Genomic DNA, 21621 nt, shown 5'->3' with positions numbered 1-21621 from the left:
CCTGGGCCCTACTGCGTGCAAACCTGGTGCTCTGCCACTGAACCTGTCTCCGTAGTGTTCTGGTTTCTAGTCTACTCAGAGTTAATATGTATGGTACATGTATCAACTAAGCACAAAAACATTCAACCAGGGGTGGTGCATCCCATTTCATGACTTGAGACAAAACAAGGTGAATTCTTAGCCAGCAGAGAAAGGAGTGGGGTGGGTAGGACATATAAGGAGGGTACCCTTCAAGTACCACCTGAGGTACCTGCTTCACTCCACTTCATGGATGGGCCAGACTTGCATACAAGGTACAATTAACCTAACATTATTTTAAATGAGTCTTTGCTGTAGAAAGATCTAGAACCTATTTCTACATTATTTTGTTTCAGAGAATAAGCAGGACAAAAAATAAACAATGCATTTGCTTTTTAAAAAACAATGTTTTATTTTACAATTCACAGTAGGAAGTCAATTAGGGCTGCGATCCTAACCCCACATACCTCAGAGTAAGCCTAGTTTAATTCAGTAAGCCTCATTTCTGGGCAGGCATAGTTAGGATTTCTGCCTCAGTGGATATGGGCAGGATCTAGTGATAATAAATATGTAAATATAGTAGACTGTAAATAAAGGAGACCGAGAAGAAGAAGAGGAGGAGGAGGAGGAGAGAGGATTTATTTACAATTGCTTGTTTGTTTATTAAATTTAAATCCTGTCATTCCTCTTGAAAGAGCCATGGATTGCAAACATTTTGCAGTAGATTTCTCCAACATCCCTAAATCCATAGACTCAGCAGGCAGTTCTAAAATGATAAATTCAATATACAGTTGTTATGTATTGTTTCTGTTCCAGGTTTATAATGTGTTCTCGAAAATAATGCCTTACCTGCCTGGACAGCACAAAAAGATTTTAGGAAATTTTGAAAAAATGCATGCTTTCATCAATGAGAGGGTGGAATCCCACAAGGAGACCCTGGATTATCAGGACCCCCGTGACTATATCGACTGCTTCCTTATGAAGTCAGAGAAGGTAGGAGGTTATATAATTTCCCTTCTCCATGCTTCTGAGATGTCTCTTGTTTGTGGCTACATTTGAAACTGTCTCATATGGCTGCTGCCCTCCCTCATTCTGATCCTGCATTCTGGCTGTGGTGGTTGGCCATTGGGATGATCTCCAGGCTAATCTCAGGTGGGGGCATCTTCCCTCAAGTTTATTTAGACATCAAACCAAGCACAGGAGAGCAGATGAAAAAATAATGCCCATCATTATATCTATACATGGGATTGTTTTCTTCATGGTTCTATTATTTGGTTTTCAGTTATCTTTTTATTTTCAGCATTATAGATATGCTGCAATAAGCCATGCAGGTTTTGTGTTCCTTCTGAGTTACTGCATGGAAAAGACTGAGATGTCTCAGACCCTCCAGAGTTTGACATTCTTAATGTCAGGTGGTGCATTCAGACACAACAATTATGATTTACTTTTATTATTTGCCAATCAGGTCTGCTTGCCTAATGCTTCAGTTTCCCCGATGGCCTCCTTCAGCAACACTTCTGGATCAGCAAGTAGATTGAGTGGATTGGATTGACCATTAAATGCCACAAGACCTTTGGCATCATTTGAAAATCTGATCTTACTTACAAATGAATATACTCCCCCCCCCAAATAAACACTATATCAAATAATTAATGAGTTATTTGATTGAGTATAGTAGTTTTTTTGGGGGGGTATATTCATTTGTATGTAATTGGAGGATGCAACTCCATGAAACAGCACCCCTTTTTGTAGAGAAATGTCCCTGAATAAAACTACTGTATTTTTCTCCCCATAGGACGCACCGCCCCATAGGACGCACCTAGATTTCTTTGGGGGGGGAATAAAGAAAAAAAATTATTTCCCCCCCCCAGGCACGGGGCTGGCGCGGGAGAAGCCCGAGCTTCCCCCGACCCCAGCCCCCAGAAGAGGCTGCCGCCTGCAAGCCTTGCGTGCCCGGTGGGACCTCCCGCCGGGCGCGCGAGGCTTGCGGATAGCTTCCTGAAGCCTGGAGAGTGAGAGGGGTCGGTGCGCACCAACGCCTCTTGCTCTCCAGGCTTCAGCAAAAGCCTGCATTCGCCCCATAGCATGCACACACATTTCCCCTTCATTTTTGGAGGGGAAAAAGTGCGCCCTATAGGGCAAAAAATACGGTATATTCAATTAAAAAACAACACTGTACTTACACTGTAATAAACCATGCAAGTATTGTGCTCCATCCAGTTACTGCATTTATTGATATGTCTCACTTCCTCCGTCACTCTTTCAAATGGATGTTTTAAATTCTTCTCTTTTCCCTTTTCCTTTTTACAGGACCAAACCAATCCTGAGGCCATCTACACCAAAGAGGAGCTTATTGTGATTGTGCAGGAACTCTTTATTGCTGGGTCATTGTCCACAAGTGAAGTTTTGAGCTGTGCCCTTCTGGTGATGGCTAGATTGCCACACATTCAAGGTACATAAATTGCCCCAAAGGCTGAAAGGCTCTGCCTTTCCAAGGTGGAAAGGGTAATAGTAAAGAGAAAGAAAAAACAAACAAACATTAAAACTGCATAGTCAGTACAACTTGCTCACAAAATGTCTTCTCCTAGGTCCATGGTAAAGGTTTCCACCAGGATCCACCATGCTCCCTCCACTTTTATTTTTTATGACTATTTATTTATTAAGGATAGGTTTTGAGGATTGCTTTGGTTTTTTATGTTTTAAAAAGTAATACATGTTGGCAGATGGAGCACATAAGGATAATATTTCTGGAGGAGACCAAACAGCCCATCTATTCCCATATAGTGGTACCTCGGGTTAAGAACTTAATTCATTCTGGAGGTCCGTTCTTAACTTGAAACTGTTCTTAACCTGAGGTATCACTTTAGCTAATGGGGCGTCCCGCTGCTGCTGCGTGATTTCTGTTCTCATCCTGAGGTAAAGTTCTTAACCTGAGGAACCACTTCTGGGTTAGCAGAGACTGTAACCTGAAGCGTTTGTAAACCGAAGCGTTTGTAACCTGAGGTACCACTGTATTCCGTGTCCAAAAGTGACCAGAGAGATGCCTCTGGGAGGTTTTCAAGCTGAGCATTAATGGAATTTTCTGAAAAACTTGATATGGATTATATATCTATCTATGGATTTCTAAAACTCCTGTCTATCTCATAGATCTCAGTGAGAAGTGCTCCACTTTCGAGGCTATAAACATTGCAGACAACGCTATCATATGCATATTATAAGCATATGCACTCCAATTTTCCGAAAGTAACCAGCACATAAATAAGGATGCTACATCAATGATATAATTTATGTAAAATTGATAAAATTATCATAAATTAATACGACAATAGAGTACTGTCCTCCCAGAGTTCTGTCCTTCATGTTCTGTCTTCCTGGAGACTGATGTTTATCTTTCCCAGAGGGAAAAGGGCATCTTCTCATTCACCTCAACTCCACAGCCCTTCTCTCCAGCAAATTTGGCACTCAGGAACTAAAACTTACATTCCTTTATAAAACACATACTTCAACAAAGAAGGACCTTACTATGCAATGAATAACTGCTCCTAAAACTTTAAGGAAACTTCACTACTGAGCTATTCTTAAGAGTTCACAGCCTTACACAAAGGAGAACAGGCTATTTGCTCATAATGCTGGCTGCTCCCTGCCTCAGCTCTTGCTAAAATGATCTAAAGCAGTGGGTTACATTAGCACCAGCCCCTTGGACAGATGTAGCCACTGGATACCAGAGGCGATCCTATCCGAGCCCAACTCCGTGTATGAACCAGTTTTAAATGGTTTCCTCCTCCATCCCTCAAAGCAACAGTCCTCCTAGTCCCTGGTATTCAGACGTTAGACTCCCCAACAGAGGTTTTCATTCTGATTCTAATGGCTCCATGAATTTGTCTTGTGGCAGCAAATAATGACTTTTAAATATGCATCATGCAAAGAAGAACTTTATCTTTTCTGTCCTGAGCCTAATGCCAGGCCCTTGCCTTTGTTGACCCTGATTTGCTACCCCAGGACTCCTTTTTGGGGGGGGGGGAGGGGAAGAGTGGGATATAAGTTTAATGGATGAATAAAAGGTATTGTGTGAGGAGATTGCATAAAGTTTCCACACCATTTATTCAACATGTTTTGCATGATTTCATGAACATCTCTAAGATAAAAAGCCCATATCCTTTAGTAACCTAAGGTGATCCCCTTTAGCAAAGGGGACAAAAGCCGAATTCCTTTCATCTTTGCATGCCATCTTTAAAAATGGGCTCCTGCCAGGATGCAAATTCATGTAAGTCGGTGTTACTTTTCCTTCCGGTTGGAGAATGTTGAAGGCTATCACTATGTCAGAGGAGAAGTAGTTTCAGAATTCTGGAAGTAGAGCTGAATTTTTTTTTCTTACAGAAAAAGTTCAACAGGAGATCGATGATGTGGTAGGTGCCAACCGTATCCCTGGCATGGAAGATAGGGTGAGGATGCCCTACACCAATGCTGTTCTCCATGAGGTTCAACGATATCAAAAAGGGAGCCTTGAGAGCATCCCACGTGCAACAACACGTCCTACAAAATTCCGGGGCTATCTTATCCCCCAGGTTTGTGTCACATGTGAAATGATCAGGTTACTGTGGAGAGGAGGAGGGAGGGATTTATCATCCCATCAATGACTTTGGTCTGCCACAGTCCCAGCCAGTGCAGAGACAAGATATGCTGATTACAACCTCACCCCCCACATTCATGGTGATTTTTCAGAATGCTGTGCAATGACTTGTTTCTCTATATGACAGCCAACTTTAGGAATCAGTCTCTCGCATAAGATGGCTGCTTCTTATGTATATGACTCTGAAAAACAACAAGCAGCATGTCGGCTAATAATATACTGACAGTATTTTTATAACACTATACTGTATCAAAATTATGAACAGAAGGCATATAGTATGTGCATGGAGTCACGAACTATAGGACGCACTTTTCCCCCTCCAAAAATGAAGGGGAAATGTGTGTGCGTCCTATGGGGCAAATGCAGGCTTTCGCTGAAGCCTGGAGAATGAGAGGGGTCGGTGCGCACCAACCCCTCTTGCTCTCCAGGCTTCAGGAAGCTATCCACAAGCCTTGGGAGCCCACCGGACTTCTTGCCGGGCTCCCAAGGCTTGCGGACAGCAGCCTACAGCCTGAAACCCAGGGAGCGCAGCGGAGCGCGCCCCAGGCTTCGGGCAGATATCCGCAAGCCTGGGGAGCCCAGCGGGAGTTCCCGCCGGGCTCCCAAGGCTTGCGGATAGAAGCCTGTTCTGGGGGCTGGGGTCGGGGGAAGCTCGGGCTTCCCCCGCCCCAGCCCTGCACCTGGGGGGGGGAATAAATTTTTTTCCTTTGTCCCCCCCCCTAAAATTAGGTGCGCCCTATGGGCCGGTGCGCCCTATGGGGCGAAAAATACGGTAATTAGAATCAGATAAATGTCCCATAACCAGGAATGGTAGGATTGGTAAGACACTGTCAAAGATCACTGAAATGGAGGCAGAATGTCTTATGTTTATGAAGCTGAAACAAATAATGAAACCTCTATCTTCTCCCCAAAGGGCACAGCAGTCTGTGCAGAGATTTCAACTGTGCACTTTGATCCTCTCCAGTGGGAGACTCCAGAAGAGTTTAACCCGGGTCATTTCTTGGATGAGAAGGGCCAGTTCCGGAACAGGGCTGCCTTCATGCCTTTTTCCGCAGGTGACTCTATAGACCTAGATTCTTATATTGTGGGGTTGGGTCCAGCAGCTGGCATGTGGATGGGTGGGCAGCTGGACTCCAGGAAGTGATAGTGCTGCCAGGAGATAAGTAAGAGGTTTGGGGAGGGATTGTCTACCCACAAGACATTTCTCTCTGCCTCTGTCCTCCATTTCCTGCATCTTGAGCAGAAAATTTGTAAGCATCAGCCTGAGGAAGGGACAGTTCAGTTCCCAACTTTTGGACCACTAGCTACAGGAACCACTTGGGCTCTGTGTTAAGAAAGAGAGTTGGCATGATGAAATGAGAGGAAAGAGTAACTCACACTCACATAATCTTTTATATTTCTTTGCTCTGAAACTGCTTATGTGTAGCTTTCAGCAAAGATTTACACATACACACAGACGGAAGCCACATTATTGTGTTTTCTGGCAGGAGAATAAGCCAAGCAGTACTTTAGTGTTATATAACATGCTCAGAATAGAAGTCCACCAATCAGCCAAAGAATCGAGAAAATGACATGAGACCAATATCTCCAAAAACATACTTGCCTGAAACACTTCACCTTCATATCACAGTGGAAACAGAGAATTGCAGGACCACTTGAGAAATGGTCTCACTGCTGTCTTTCTTATGCAGTTCCATTATTTCAAAATGTGTTGGCTGAGTTTCTTGGGCACTATATAGGTCTTTGGTGACTGATGAGCACTGCCCCCTTCTTTTCACCCAGGAAAACGGGCATGCCCAGGGGAAGCCCTGGCTCGGATGGAGCTGTTCCTGTTCTTCGGTGCTCTGCTCCAGAAATTCACCTTCCAGCTGGTGGGAGATGCCAAAGACAAGGATATATTTACTTTGTATGAGGACAGTGGCCTGATGAAAGGAGACTTGCCACTGAAATTCATTAGACGTTCAATATGATCCAGTGACAGCAACAAAGCAAAATGGGTGGTGCCAATGCGTCTCAGTATATTTGAAGTAGGAAGACTATGATTATTGGGAGATCTGAATCACACAGTACTTAGAAAAACTATATATTCCAAACTATAGCTCACATCATGCTGGCTGGGGCTGCTGGGAGTTGTAGTGCAACACTTGGAAAACACAACTGAGCCACTTCTACATTAGAAGCATCAATCCAGTGATAGATACAGTAAAAAGGGCAAAGATCAATAAAGCTTTGGGAGCAGATGGAATCTCAGTGTTATGATCTTTAGGAGTATGTTAGCACAACAACTTTCTAAAGTGAAGAATGAGATATTACAAATGGGTAAACTGAATTCTGTAACAAGTCTATAACAGTAGCATTTTTAAAAAAAAATCTAAAAAGGATCATAATTAAAAATCATATAGATCAAGATGGATTTTGCATAATGAAGGATAATATTAGGAAAATAATAAATCTAGCTGTGCATCTGCTGCAGCTCAACTGGTCACCTTTATATACAGCATCTGTTCCTTATTGGTCTCAACAGCCACAGCAGGTGCTGTAACCCTCCAGTGGTTTGACTTCACCCACAAAGTTGCACTCCTCCATTGTCTCCTGAGACAGACGAATGCTAACAACTTCATTTATGCATGAAAAACAAATCTTGAACGAGTAGTTAGGTTTCCAGATGCAGAAAAAGCATTTGATAATATCACACATCAGTTTCTTGTTGAAGGTGTTTATAAAGCTTCACAACAAATTGCTGCAAACACCTGTATCTCCCCCTCCCCCTTTAATTTGTTGGTAAAATGGGATGAAATTACGGGCATAGTAGACCCTTTGAGGGGCATGAAACTTGCCACATATTAGATAAATGGGTGCAAGAAATCTTGGACTATGATTTTTTAATGGTTTAATGCCCTTCTTTGTTGATACCGGTGCGCACCACCACACTTGGCATCTGAGACAATTTGCAAAAAGAGCGTCCCCTCATAAAGAAGAAGCTTCCTTTGCTCTTCCAGGGAGGTAACAGATTTTCACTTTCGTACACAGTTTTTATCTCTCCATTTCCCCATGAATGGTAGCCACACTCCTTCAAGCCAGCACTCTATCAACTTTGGAATTCCCTAACATTCCTCAGATGTTTTTGTTGCATCTTCTGCTCAACACTTGCCAAGTTGCATATAAGAACCCTCCTATTTCTGCCTTTTTCTGGATTTCAGTGCTAGGTCCACTTTGAATACTGTTTGTATAGTCAGTATTATAATGTTACACCCAATCTCTGAGCACCAGGAGTTTTCAGGGGAGCCAGCTATTTAATGAGCACTCACTCTGATTTGTTTGCATCACATACTTTTTTTTTAGCACCATGAAACTGGCTCTTCCAGTTCCTCACACTCTAGCTCAAAATTTGTTTAACTGATATACGTGTCTCTGAAAATCCACGTGTATGTTGCCTTGGACACATGAGCTTTAAGCATTCTTGGAAGAGGGAAGTCTTTTATGTGGAGCAACCATGTCCCACCCTGGACAAGTATGTACAAGGAATTCAAAATGTACCAGAAACAAAGCCAACTACCGCCAGTTCCTTTTTATATATATATATATATATATAAATTTTTATTGGTTTTACAAAATTTTTAAAACAATACAAACATATACAAAGACATACAAACACGTATAGTTTCATGACCTTTTTTTTCATAAACCTTCTTTCTCGGACTCCCCCATACCTCCCCTTTCTGCATCCCAATGTCCAAAATTTTCCAGCAACTTCTAAATAGTTCTGTCAAACATATGTCTTCTTAATCTTTCCTTCAGTCTAATCTTATATCGCTGTAACCCTTTCTTTCTCAAAACCTCGACATTCTAACATTCATCAAGTTTATAATAGTCCTTAAGATAGATTTTAAATTTCTTCCATTCTTCTTCCGCCGTCTCCTTCCCCTGGTCGCGGATTCTGCCAGTCATCTCAGCCAGTGTCATATAGTCCATCACTTTCATCTGCCATTCTTCCAGAGTGGGTAAGTCTTGTGTCTTCCAATACTTTGCGATGAGTATTCTTGCTGCTGTCGTAGCATACATAAAAAAGATTCTATCTTTCTTTGACACCAGTTGGCCGACAATGCCCAAGAGAAAGGCTTCTGGTTTCTTCGGGAAAGTACATTTAAGTATCTTTTTCATTTCATTATATATCATTTCCCAGAAAGCCTTAATCTTCGGGCACGTCCACCAAAGGTGATAGAAAGTACCTTCAGTTTCTTTACACTTCCAGCACTTATTATCAGGCAAATGATAAATTTTTGCTAGCTTGACTGGGGTCATGTACCACCTATAGATCATTTTCATAATATTTTCCTTTAAGGCATTACATGCCGTAAATTTTATACCGGTGTTCCACAACCATTCCCAGTCAGCAAACATAATGTTATGACCAATGTCCTGTGCCCACTTAATCATAACCGATTTAACTGTTTCATCTTGTGTATTCCATTTCAGCAGCAAATTATACATTCTTGATAAATTCTTGGTATTGGGTTCTAACAATTCAGTTTCTAATTTTGATTTCTCCACCTGGAAGCCAATTTTCCTATCTTGTTTGTAGACCTCCATTATTTGATAATAATGGAGCCAGTCTCGTACTTTAGGTTTCAATTTCTCATGACTCTGTAATTTCAATTTGTCTCCATCTTGTTCCAAGATTTCCCAATACTTTGGCCATTCGGCCTCCATATTGAGTTTCTTCAATGCCTTAGCCTCCAAGGGTGACAACCATCTAGGGGTTTTGTTTTCCAACAAATCTTTATATCTTATCCAAACATTAAATAACGCTTTTCTGACAATGTGATTTTTAAAGGCCCTATGCACTTTGATTTTATCATACCATAGATATGCATGCCAACCACATGTATTATTGAAACCTTCTAAATCCAAGATATCTGTGTTCTCGAGGAGCATCCACTCTTTCAGCCAGCAAAACGCTGCTGCTTCATAATACAGTTTTAAGTCCGGCAGGGCAAATCCCCCTCTTTCTTTTGCATCTGTAAGTACTTTAAATTTTATTCTGGGCTTTTTGCCCTGCCAGACAAATTTCGCAATGTCTTTCTGCCACCTCTTGAAACAGTCCATCTTGTCAAGAATCTGCAAAGTTTGAAACAAAAATAACATTCTAGGCAATACATTCATCTTAATAACTGCAATTCGGCCTAACATTGACAATTTCAAATTTGACCATATTTCTAGATCTTTTTTAATTTCCGACCAACACTTTTCATAATTGTCTTTATACAAGTTCAAATTTTTAGATGTCAAGTGAACCCCTAGGTATTTCACCTTCTTAACCACTGTCAAACCTGTCTCTTCTTGAAATTTCTCCTTCTCCATGACTGTTAGATTTTTTTCTAAGACTTTAGTCTTCTGTTTGTTCAACTACCGCCAGTTCCTACTCCATTGCCCTTTGTGGGGATCTTCCTGCAAATAGATTTCAGGCATCTGTCCAAATCATATCTGTCAGGGAACTGACATCGGAGCTAGAGGCGGAGGGAAGGCTCTCAAATGATGCTGGAGAAGGGCCCAGCAGGGAGAGAGGCAGCTCCGCAGATGGGGAAGCAAATCAGCGCTACACCAGGGATAAGGAGGGGCTGATGGGGGAATCGGCGAGAGGGCTCCAGGACTCTTCACCGGACACCAGCGGGGAGAGCACTGGTCCCCCACTACCCACGCCCACCCTGCGCAGAAGACTTCCGCGCAGAGAGAGTAGGAGACTGGGTGTCAAACAACTTTTATGTTGGAAAAGATTTAAGAAACACCCACTGACGGATTCTGCTAGCGACTGAGGCAGCCACGAAGTGAAGGGCTGCCCAGACTGAAAGGTTTACCAAGGCAACAAAGCCTGGAGAGGCGGCAACTTACGCACGAGCAACCCATACTTTGATATTATAATATCAAAAGGTAAGACACACACATACACAATTTCCTGGTACTCTCTCACTATTCCCTATTGTCTATTTTGGATCATACAATTGTTTGTTGGTATGGAGTGTTGCTGGGTTTCCTCTTCTTGTTAAATTAAAATAAAACATTGGCAATATAATGTTTTGTAGGGTTTCAATGAAAGTGATATTCGGGGAGTCCTCATCAGATTTCATGTAAATTGTTTGTTATAGGTTTGCTTTATTTTATTTTTTAAATGAGTTCTTTTTAAAAAAAGAATGTTGGGCTCAGTAAACGTATTTATATACACCGGCTGACTTCTTCCTTTCTTTACTGTATACGAGCAGCATACAGTATACAGCGTGTATTGCTTATATGTGGCATGGAAATTAACCTGAGGCACCTTACCTTTTCATTTTCTTGCCACTTAGTGAATGAGTGAATTTGGAAGTGGTTTAACTCTTCTCAAATAGAATAACAATGAGAACCACAGGTCTTCTGGAGCGTACTGACACCCCATAGGTCACTTGAAAAATTGGGCTGTTGTGACAGTATCTATTTGTTACATTATTGGGTTAAAGAGTCTTCCTGTATTAAGGTGAGCAGTTATAACTGGGGTACCAAGTAAGCCCCTTCAGCTATCAGGCTCCATCTGCACTATATGTTTAAAGCATTATTATGGAAGTCATGGCTTCCCCTAAAGACTCCTGGGGAACTGTAGTTTGTTAAGGGTGTTGAGAGTTGTTTGGATACCCATATTCCTGTTACACAACTACCATACCCTGAGTGGTTTAACAATCAGTCCCTCTTCCCAGAGAACTCTGGGAATCTGAGCTCTGTGAGGCGATATACATTCTGATTCCATACATGTTTTCTCACAGAGTTCATTGGTGCTCACTCTCAAGAAAACATGCATGATAGAGCACAGTATTGCAGCCTAACTGTGCATATGCAAGCCTATCCAAAAGGAAGTCCCACTTAGTTCACTTTGCTTACTCGTAGGAAGCAGCATGCAAGTGTGCTGCCTATACCTCCCATTAAAGCATGCTAAGATCACAAACATTTTTTAGTAGCAGTCTTTTAAGGCAGCTGCCTAATGAATCATACACCTCCATAATACTTTCCTCAGCTCACCAAGCAGTACGACCAGATATTCACTACCTGGATAGGACCAAAGCCTTTGGTGGTGCTCTGTGGATACGAGATTGTGAAAGATGCTCTGGTTAGTTATGCTGAAGTGTTTGGTGGGCAAAGTAGCCAACCTATACTTGAAACTGTGACCAAAAATTTAGGTGAGTGTTTCGTTGTTATTGTTGATCTTAATTATGATGATTTCTTCCTTCTGTTTTAAAGGAAGTGTCCTGTTCAAATTGTCTTAGGGCCTAGATTATACCTGCCTCCAGTGCTTTTCTCTGCAGGTATGCAGGGGTATATATACCCCTAAACAGTTTGTGATTCTTTGTACTTTTGTCCATTTACTGTATTTCTTTTTCCTGATTTGAACTATAAAATGGTGACTTTCTTGAGTCAAAATGAGAGTACCCCTAAACATTTTTTTAAAGAAAAAAGCACTGCCTGTCTCTCCCAGTATGTAGAACAGTATATAGAGGTAAAAAAGGTAAAGGACCCCTGGACTGCTGAGTCCAGTCAAATGCGACTATGGGGCTGTGGTGCTCATCTCGCTTTCAGACTGAGGGAGCTGGCGTTTGTTGGCAGACAGCTTTCTGGGTCATGTGGCCAGCATGACTAAACCGTTTCTGGTGCATGGAGCACTTCTGTGCACAGAAGTGCTGTTTACCTTCCCACCACAGCAATACCTATTTATCTACTTGCACTGGCATGCTTTCAAACTGCTAGGTTGGCAGGAGCTGGGACAGAGCAGCGGGAGCTCACTCAGTTGCAGGAATTTGAACTTTCTGATCGGCAAGCCCAAGAGGCTCAGCGGTTTAGACCACCATGTAGTGACTGATAGTTAACCTAGACAAAATTGGTCTAGACAGCCAGATTTGTTCACTTTGCTGAACCATTCACATATTGCCCAGAGCTGGTGAGCCCATACAGGAGTTTGAAGGAAGCATGTCAAGTAGTGTCTAGGATGGACAGACAGAGCAAGGGACCAATTAGCAATATTCATTCAAAATGGATGAGGAAAGAAGCATAGTCATACAGATCCATCAGCACCCTGGACAGATCCCAGGGAGTATGCAGTGTGCTCTCCCCAAAAGGATCGAAAATTTTACTAGAAAATATGTGGGTAGGAGGAGGGAGCTGAACGCTGCACTCGTCACTCTCACCTCACCATTTCCTATCATTTCATATGTTTTTCTCCTCCGTCCACTTCTGCAACACTGGCAGCTCCCTTCATTTGCACACACATTTCTGAGAAGAATTAAAAACCCCACATGCCCTGCTATGTACTTCATACATGAGTGTTGCGTTCACAAAGTAAAGGAAGGATTGAACTCTGATTAATAAGAATACACACATAGATTTGAAACAGCAAGACTCTGGGAAGGGTGCGTATAATCGTGTCTCTCTGTGCCTGTCTGACAGATCTTTGCAGCCCCTGGCCCAGGCCGTTTTTATTCACAAAAGAACTTTTTACAGAGTGTTCATAAGAACCAATCAGATTTCTTCTGAGCATTCCACAAACGCACTTGGGGAGAAAGTTAAACTACTAAAACTAATTAAGCACAAATATTTCTGGGGTAAACAAAGAACAGAACTACAAAGAAGAGCATCTGGCAACCCCAGAGGTAATAAACAAGCAATACATATGATAAGAAGGATGGCCAGAAAGACCCGATCACTATCACCTTCATGTGAGATCTGTTTCCTGGCTCCAAGATTAACATCCTAGGATTACTATACATCAAAGAAACTTGCCCACTATCTTTATGGCCCAGGATGCCTGCCTGGCTAAGCAAGAAGCAACTGGGCTGTGTACGTGACTTCTCAGGCAAGAGAGATGGACAGTAGAGGCAAAAGGGCATGAAAAGGGCACGAATGTAGAGTCTTATGGGATTTAATCAGAAATTATCATCAATATATCAAACCCAGTCAACACAATGTCTTCATCATTGACACGATGGCTTGATGTATATTTTATAATTCCTCATGGTAATCCCATCTGATCCCTACACATGAGCAGGGAGCACATGTGAAGAATGATTAGGATGGCCCACATTGCATCTCATTTGGCTCGAGGTAATGGTTTACAGTTGCAAATATGAAACCATAGCATTCCATAGCCATGGGTTTCATCAGAACTAATGCAACAATGTCAAATGACATCCTTCCAGGGATCAGCACCAGGAATAAAAAGAAATGGAAGGAACTGCATCGCTTCACTCTCTCCACGCTGCAGAACTTTGGGATGGGGAAGAAATCAATGGCTGAACGGATACAGGAGGAGGTCCATTGCCTGGTGGAAGTGATAGCAACTACTAAAGGTTTACTTCATTCTACCAAGGAACAGACTGAAAATTCAAATAATCACAATTTTGGTGGATTTAGACAGACAGTTTGGGGAAACAGGGCCCTAAAATCTACTTCCAATAGTTTGGAGTCTACAGTTACCCATGGCAGCAAGTAGTAGCAGTGTCATCTGCCTCCTTCATTTTTAAAGCAGATGAATAGCTATCATAGGCAGCAGCTAAACTACCCCCCCCCCCAGTTTACAAATAGAGGAAGAGGATCCTGCCCCTGTCATTGCACCTTGAAACTGTTTTTTAAAAGGAACATTTCAGAGCCCTTGACTATCCCAAATTGTAGCAGAGTAATTTCAGTGGTTGACAATGGTATCCATTAATTCCACAAGCACACAAATCAGTCCCTGGAGTGATGCTATATGCCATGAAGACATTGCTGCTAGTACAACTCCCATAGGGTTGCCATATTTCAAAAAGTGAAGCTTGTTCAGCTTTTTTTGGTACATTTGTTGACCCCCCCCCCCCAGTTGTTGTTTTTTTAAAAAATGAAGTTGAACTATTTTAAAGGAAATTCACCAAAATATAGATTTTTCAAGTGGGTTGCCATATGTCCAGATTTTCCTGGATATTCAAGCATCTTCCCAGACACTGTGACTGCCATATTCCGGCTATGTCCAGGAAATTCTGGACGTATGGCAACTCCCATCATCTCCATTTGAAAATGCCAATGGCTAGAGTTAATCAGAGTGATGTTTCAGCCCCCATGATCTCAGGCACTTTAGCATTAAGCCAACTGCAAACATCTCCACTGATTTTCCAGGAAGCATGTGAGGGGGAAACTGCTCTGCGACTTGAACCACTTTATACCTCCATTCTAGCACCTGAGGGCAATTCTAGCTCCAGAGGGATGGAGAGTGTGTGTTTGGGTTTTTGTGTGCAGAATAGGGGCAGGTGGCCTGCTTAAGGTGTGCTCTGCTACCCCTCCCCAATCCTGCTTACAGAAACTGAGTCAGGTTGCTTGCCTGTGGAAGCACCTCTAGCTGTTTATTTGTGACACCTTTATCCATAATAAATATTTGCTCCCACTATCAAGAGCAGAACACAAAATCCAGGGTATTGCCTGCTAAACTGAACCACAAAATACCATCTGTCCCACAAATTTGATATTGTAGTGATTAGTTCCCAATCAGCCCTCAAACCACTCACTAGACTGCGAGAAACAGATAAACAGCCATCTCTCTTTTTTAAAAAAAATGATATTTATTGAGAATTTAAAATTACAGAGAGAGAGAAGAGGGGAAAAAAAGGGAAAAGGAAAAAAGGTAGACAAAAAGAGAAATTAAACAATACAAGTCAATAAAAAGAAAAAAAAACACAAAACACACAATACATCAAAACCAAAAACAAAAATAAACAAAAAATTTAAAAACAAATCCAATATTCCCAAATCTTTGTCCTTCGTTAACTTGTTTCATCGACCTCCTCACACCTCCCTTTTTTTGTATTCTGGTTATTAATTATCTCAGCAAATCCTTTCCATCTTTCACTATATTCTGTCATTAAATTACCTTAATTTATTTTAACCTTATCTTACCATGAAAAGCCCTAAAGCTTAAAACTTAAAAATTGTTTATACATAATTCTTTTTAACGTTTCTACTAAAGCCAAATAGTTTCATTCCAACATTTTTCTAATACTCATTAATTTTCAAAACTAGAAACAGAACTGTTAGAACCCAAAACTAAGAATTTGTCAAGAATGTATAACTTGCTGTTGAAATGGAATACTCAGGATGAAACGGTGAAATCTGCTATGATTAAATGGGCACAAGATGTTGGACATAATATTATGTTTGCTGACTGGGAACAGTTATGGACCACAGGTATGAAGTTTACGGCATGTAATGCCCTAAGAGAGAATATTATGAAAATGATATACAGGTGGTACATGACCCCAGTCAAGCTTGCAAAAATCTATCATTTGCCCGACAATAAATGCTGGAAATGTAAAGAAACTGAAGGTACATTCTTTCACCTTTGGTGGACGTGCCCAAGGATTAAGGCTTTCTGGGAAATGATATATAATGAACTGAAAAGGGTATTTAAATATACCTTCTTGAAGAAACCAGAGGCCTTTCTTCTGGGCATTGTCGGCCAATTGGTGCCAAAGAAGGACAGAACTTTTTTTATGTATGCTACAACAGCAGCAAGAATACTCATTGCAAAGTATTGGATGACACAAGATCTACCCACTTTGGAAGAATGGCAGATGAAGGTGATGGACTATATGGAATTGGCAGAAATGACTGGCAGAATCCGAGACCAGGGAGAAGAGTCGGTGGAAGAAGATTTAAAGACTATTTACAGAAATATTGTAAAATTAATGAATGATAGAATGATGTTGGATAGTAATTAAGCGGTTTCCAGCTGTAATGTTCTAAGAGAATATGAAAAAAGGGTTATAAATGGGTTAAAATCTAATGGTAAGGATTTGCTGAACCAATAAATTGAAGTGGAATACAAAAAAGGGAGGTACGAGGAGGTCCGGGAAACAAGCTAAAGGAAAATAAGTAATAGAAAATATGTGTGTTTTTAACTGTTTTTATTTTGCATTTTTCTTTTTTCTTTTTCATTTTCACTGTAATATTTCAAAAAACCTTAATAAATATCTTATAAAAAAAATACTCATTAATTTTACAATCATTTTCTAAATGAATTTTTAAAACTTTCTTCCAATCTTCATCCATCATCTCTTCTTCCTGGTCTCGGGTTTTATCAGACCTTTCTATCCCTTCCATCTAGTCCATCAACCTGGTGACCTTCTATCCGAGGCTCTTAAGTCTTTTCCATGTCCCTTCTGCAGGTCTTCTTCATATTTATACCTGCACTTTACTTTATCTTCTGCTGATCTTATTCTTAATTTCCTTCCTTTCTCTCAGGGAGACTCCAACTTGACAATATCTTTATCCCTTCTCAACAAGTCAGCCCATTCTCCATAGTCAGCACTGAAATCCAAAAGATATTTGAAGGCATATTTCAAAGTCCCTCCAAGGTTAAGGGCCCCCACAACTCCAAACTCCCCCTGGCCCAAAACCAGATCCGAAAAGTCAAAACATCCCTGCATAGGGGGATCTATCCAACTTCCCATCTCCAGACCAAACAATACTCCATCTCTCCAAATCTGACTTTCTCCAGGTTCAGTCGTCAAAAACAACAACTTATGTTCCTGCAAGGCTGCAGCTCTCTCCATTTCTATTACTATTACTTGAGGTTCAGCAACAACCTCCTCCTTTATCTTCTTCACAACTTGCTCTGTCAAAGCACATTCCTGGGTTGGTTCCTGAGTGGTTTCTATATAGGTATTCACTGTTTGTCCAAAATTGCCAAGTGCAACAGTCATCAAATCCATCTTCTCATGTAGCTGTTCCAGTAAAGCGCTTGTCTTGCAAAAAGCAAGCACTAAAGCTTCTTCTGGGCACATTCTTGTTCAAGGTCAATGTCTGGTCTCATGATCTTTAATCTCTACAGCTGTAGAATTCCCCAGATCGACTCCAGTAACAGTTTCACAAGCTCCCTCTAGAGGAAACAATTTCTGTTTGTATCCGTCTTTTTAAAAGCAGATCTAGCAACAAAATTCCTTTCGTTTTTCAGATATTTAGTTCCTTTTAAGTGCAAAAGGGGACATTGGAATCAATATGTTTCTCTTTTTTAACTATCTGTCAAAAACATTTTATCCACAGTCAATGAACTTCCCCAAAGCGTCTGTCTCTGACACCCCGCTCCCAGGTTCAAGATGGTGGAAATTTATCTTTCTTTACTCTCTCTTCTGCAGGATTAAACAGTCTAAGATTTCCCCCCCTCTTCTCCTGCTTCCAAGGGGGGTTTAGTAATTTTAACCGATGGAAATTTAGTCCTTTACAAACGACTTTCCAGACTCTAGCTTGCAATGTCTTTGCTTCAATCTAGTTACAAAAGCGGAAGGCAGACTTCCTGTTTAGACCTTCCCGCTTCAGTGCCAAATTAAAAAGTTTCATAGTCCAATTTTCCGTTCTACTCATGGGCAGTTGTTTAAAATCCAATTGTCCACAGGAAAAACTCAGCGCTCTCCGGCAACAGCAATGTGGCTTCACTCCGTGAAAAGAGCAGTCGATTCGAAGCACCGCGCCATTCACCCCACGTCACTCTGGATCCCCGAAACCGGGTTTCCCCACGAGTAGGGGAGGCGCAAAAGGTGCCAGCCGAATCCCACGTCCACAGGCTTCTCCCGCTTGTGGTTTTTGGTGGGTCTCCGACTCGCCACAGCGGTCCAGACCCTAGTTCTCACGAAGCGGATTCCTCCCGATCAGAGGAAATCCGCCATTGCCGGAGGCGCTAACCCGGAAGCCGGTGATAAACAGCCATCTCTTAATAGTGTCATCAACACCACCGTTCCCAAAATAAGAAGAAAAAGGAGGATTACTAAAAACACAACCACCCACAGACCTGATAACTGAATTGAAGCTCTGTGTTCAGAGGCAACACATCTCTGAAATGAATATCAGTTGTTGTGGGACAAATAATGGACAGCTGTTGCCTTCCAGCCCACTTTGTGGGTTTGCAAAAAACATCTGACTGGCTGCTGTGGGAAATTGAGTGCTGGAATAGATGAACCCTGGTCTGATCCATCAGGATTCTTCTTATGAACTTGTGTGTGCAGCTGAAAGCCTTCCTACAAATATTCAGAAACACTTCAAATAGCACAGGGTAATATCAGTGCTGACTCCTGAATGGAGATGTTTTGTCATGAACAACCGAGAGGGTGCAAAGATTATTTTGAACTGAGCTCCTGCTTAGTGGTTGGTTCTAGGATAGATCATGATGCTCCTGTAATGTTTAAAGGACAAAGATACAAGTTGGAGGATGTGCTATCTTCATGTGGGTTCTGTATCACGATAATGTTCAAGTGAGGAATAATTCGTTCTTCTGTGTGCCATGTGAAAAGCTTGCCATTTCCCTAGCTTCAATGAAAAACTTTGTCGCAGCAGAGAGACAGCCTCAAGCCTTATCTTCGCTCTTACATGAAAGCTTTTTCGAACAGCCATACCTCAGCAAAGCACATTTAAACCAGCTTAGTGAGAAGTCATGTGTTTTCAATGAGTTGCATATATGAATGATTTTTTTCTCACCAATCAAGCAGTTAAAAGGTAAAGGTAAAGGGACTCCTGACCATTAGGTCCAGTCGGGAACGACTCTGGGGTTGCAGTGCTCATCTCGCTTTATTGGCTGAGGGAGCCGCACATGGAAATGCTGCTTACCTTCCCATGGAGCGGTACCTATCTATCTACTTGCACCTTGATGTGCTTTCGAACTGCTAGGTGGGCAGGAGCAGGGACCGAGCAATGGGAGCTCACCCCGTCGCGGGGATTCAAACTGCCGACCTTCTGATCAGCAAGCCCTAGGCTCTGGGGTAGTCAAATTTATTTATTTTCTAATTGATACTGTATGTCTGCTGTCAGATTCTACTCAATGTTGATATGATGTCTGATATATTGAAATCTTGCAAAACCTGACCTTTCTTATATTGGCTATTTTTTCATATAACGGGAAGCAACTACAGTTTATAGAACCTTAAACTATGGACAATCTTAACTATGGTTTGTTGAAACTGATTTGCTTCATAAACTGACATATGTAGTCTTGTTGTTGTTGTTGTTATTATTATTATTATTATTATTATTATTATTTATTATATCCCACCCATCTGGCTGGGAGTCCCTAGCCACTCCGAGCAGCTTCCAGCAAACTTTGCCAAACTACACTTGGTTTAGATTTGAACATCATGTTGAGCTATGGTTCACCTTCCATTCTCTTCCTCAAAGCCACACCTGATAACAGAGGAGTACAGAAATCCAAGGCTTGCTGAGAGTCATTCTCACAATAGTAAATCATGCTTTAGTGTAGTGCTTAAATGTCTACATGTGTGAAGTTGTCAAATACTAACTTATATTTTATGTCATCTGGTAAATTTGTCAAACGTTGCTTTAACAGACACTAACGGACGCCCGTGGGTCACTGAGATATCACAGATTGTTGGCAACATGTTTTTGTTTTTTTTTTAAAAATTATCATATTTTTTTTCTCTGAAAAGGTAAATCTGGATGTTTTTAATTGTGGTTTACTTTTGTTTTTTGGATTTTGATGTGTTTTGTTTTTGTTTTTTCTATTTTTATTGATCTGTATGGTTTGACTGCTGTTTGCTTTTTCCTTGTTTTTTCTTCTTCTTTGTTTCTTTGTTTTTTTTTGTAACTTTAAAATGCTTAATAAATATCATTAAAAAAAAAAAATGAAATCAGGGGGGAAATACAGGTTGGCAATTTGATGCCCATGACATAATGTGGACACCACCAGTACCACAATATAGATCCATCTGGAAGAACCCACAGTTTAAAGTAAAACACTTCTGAGTACTAGCTATTATACAGGTACTATCAAATGTTGAATTTCAGTGTCAAATACTGATGATGACTATCAAAGATATGTGCAGATCCAGAGAATATTTACAGTGGTACCTTGGGATACATATGCTACAGGTTACATATGCTTCAGGTTACAGACTCCGCTAACCCAAAAATAGTACCTCGGGTTAAGAACTTTGCTTCAGGATGAGAACAGAAATTGTGCTCCAGCAGCTCAGCAGCAGCAGGAGGCCCCATTAGCTAAACTGATGCTTCAGGTTAAGAACAGCTAAACTGATGCTTCAGGTTAAGAACAGACCTCTGGAACGAATTAAGTACTTAACCCGAGGTACCACTGTACCATCAAAATCTACTGGGGGCCATTTTGAGGAGAATTGTGTGGGATACATTTGTTCAGTTCTAGACAGTGTCCAGCTGTCATGCGAATAATTATGACTTTCTCCATTTCCAGGAAAACAGGCATGACCAGGGGAGGCCCTGGCTTGAATGGAGCTCTTCTTGTTCTTCAGCATTCTGCTCCAGAAGTTCACCTTCCAAGAGGCTGGAGTTTCAAATGGGAGGCATGTACATTCTGCATGGAATGAGTTTAGGCGGAAAGGGGTCTTTCCTCCAATACAAGCCATTAAGCGTCAAATCTAATTCTGCAATAGCAATTAAACAATCTGTAGTTTACTCATGGCATTTCAACACTCACCTAATGTTATGGCTTGGTCCCTCCCACAAACACAAGACGACTCTGCCTGTTAATTATTTCAGAATTATTGCTAAAACAACGAACCAGGATGGAGCTCCTCTACTCATCGTCCTCCCCAGAAGATGGAGTTGCCCAGACTGAGCTCCTCCCCCTTCTCCAGCACAGAAGCCCCCACCTTCTTTTCCAGTGTCTTTCACGCATCTCGGCCACTTTTGAGATCCTACGCGATTTGCTTTGTGCACTCCAATGCCTGACTCACTATTGGAGCTCTCACCCAGCCGCCTGTCACTCTGGCCCTGTCTTTTGTCTCCCCTTGTTCAGAGCTCAGATTACAGCTGCTCTCCCCCTTCTCTCTGCCTTCTGCTGTTAACTGTTCTCTCTCTCTCTGCCTGCTTCTTCTCCTCCTGTAAGCATCTGAGCTTCACTGACACCTAAACACACCACATGTTTAAGCACTGGAATGGACTTAAATTTTCTGAAAGGC

General features: G+C 41.5%; 1 protein-coding gene and 1 long non-coding RNA gene across 2 annotated transcripts in view; both read left to right on the top strand.

The window, feature by feature from the left end:
- Window positions 1-7139, top strand: part of LOC308472123 (uncharacterized protein) — a 32735-nt gene extending 25596 nt beyond the window's left edge. The window contains exons 14-18 of the mRNA XM_080996621.1: window positions 835-1011; window positions 2329-2470; window positions 4396-4583; window positions 5562-5703; window positions 6431-7139. Of these exons, the coding sequence (XP_080852747.1) occupies window positions 835-1011; window positions 2329-2470; window positions 4396-4583; window positions 5562-5703; window positions 6431-6618 (837 nt within the window). The 3' untranslated portion in view covers window positions 6619-7139. The remainder of the gene's footprint in view (window positions 1-834; window positions 1012-2328; window positions 2471-4395; window positions 4584-5561; window positions 5704-6430) is intronic.
- A 2918-nt stretch (window positions 7140-10057) lies between these two features.
- LOC308470713 lies at window positions 10058-21117 on the top strand. Its single transcript, XR_013982587.1, has 3 exons — window positions 10058-11850; window positions 13861-14010; window positions 20895-21117. It is a non-coding gene; the product is annotated as an uncharacterized lncRNA (long non-coding RNA).
- The last annotated feature ends 504 nt before the right edge of the window (window positions 21118-21621 follow it).

This window comes from Podarcis pityusensis, assembly GCF_964106645.2.
Source record: "Podarcis pityusensis genome assembly, chromosome: 2".
In the NCBI taxonomy this organism is placed as follows: Eukaryota; Metazoa; Chordata; class Lepidosauria; order Squamata; family Lacertidae; genus Podarcis; species Podarcis pityusensis.
The sequence above is the reverse complement of the archived record's forward strand: the minus strand, read 5'-3'. Positions and strand labels throughout refer to the sequence as shown.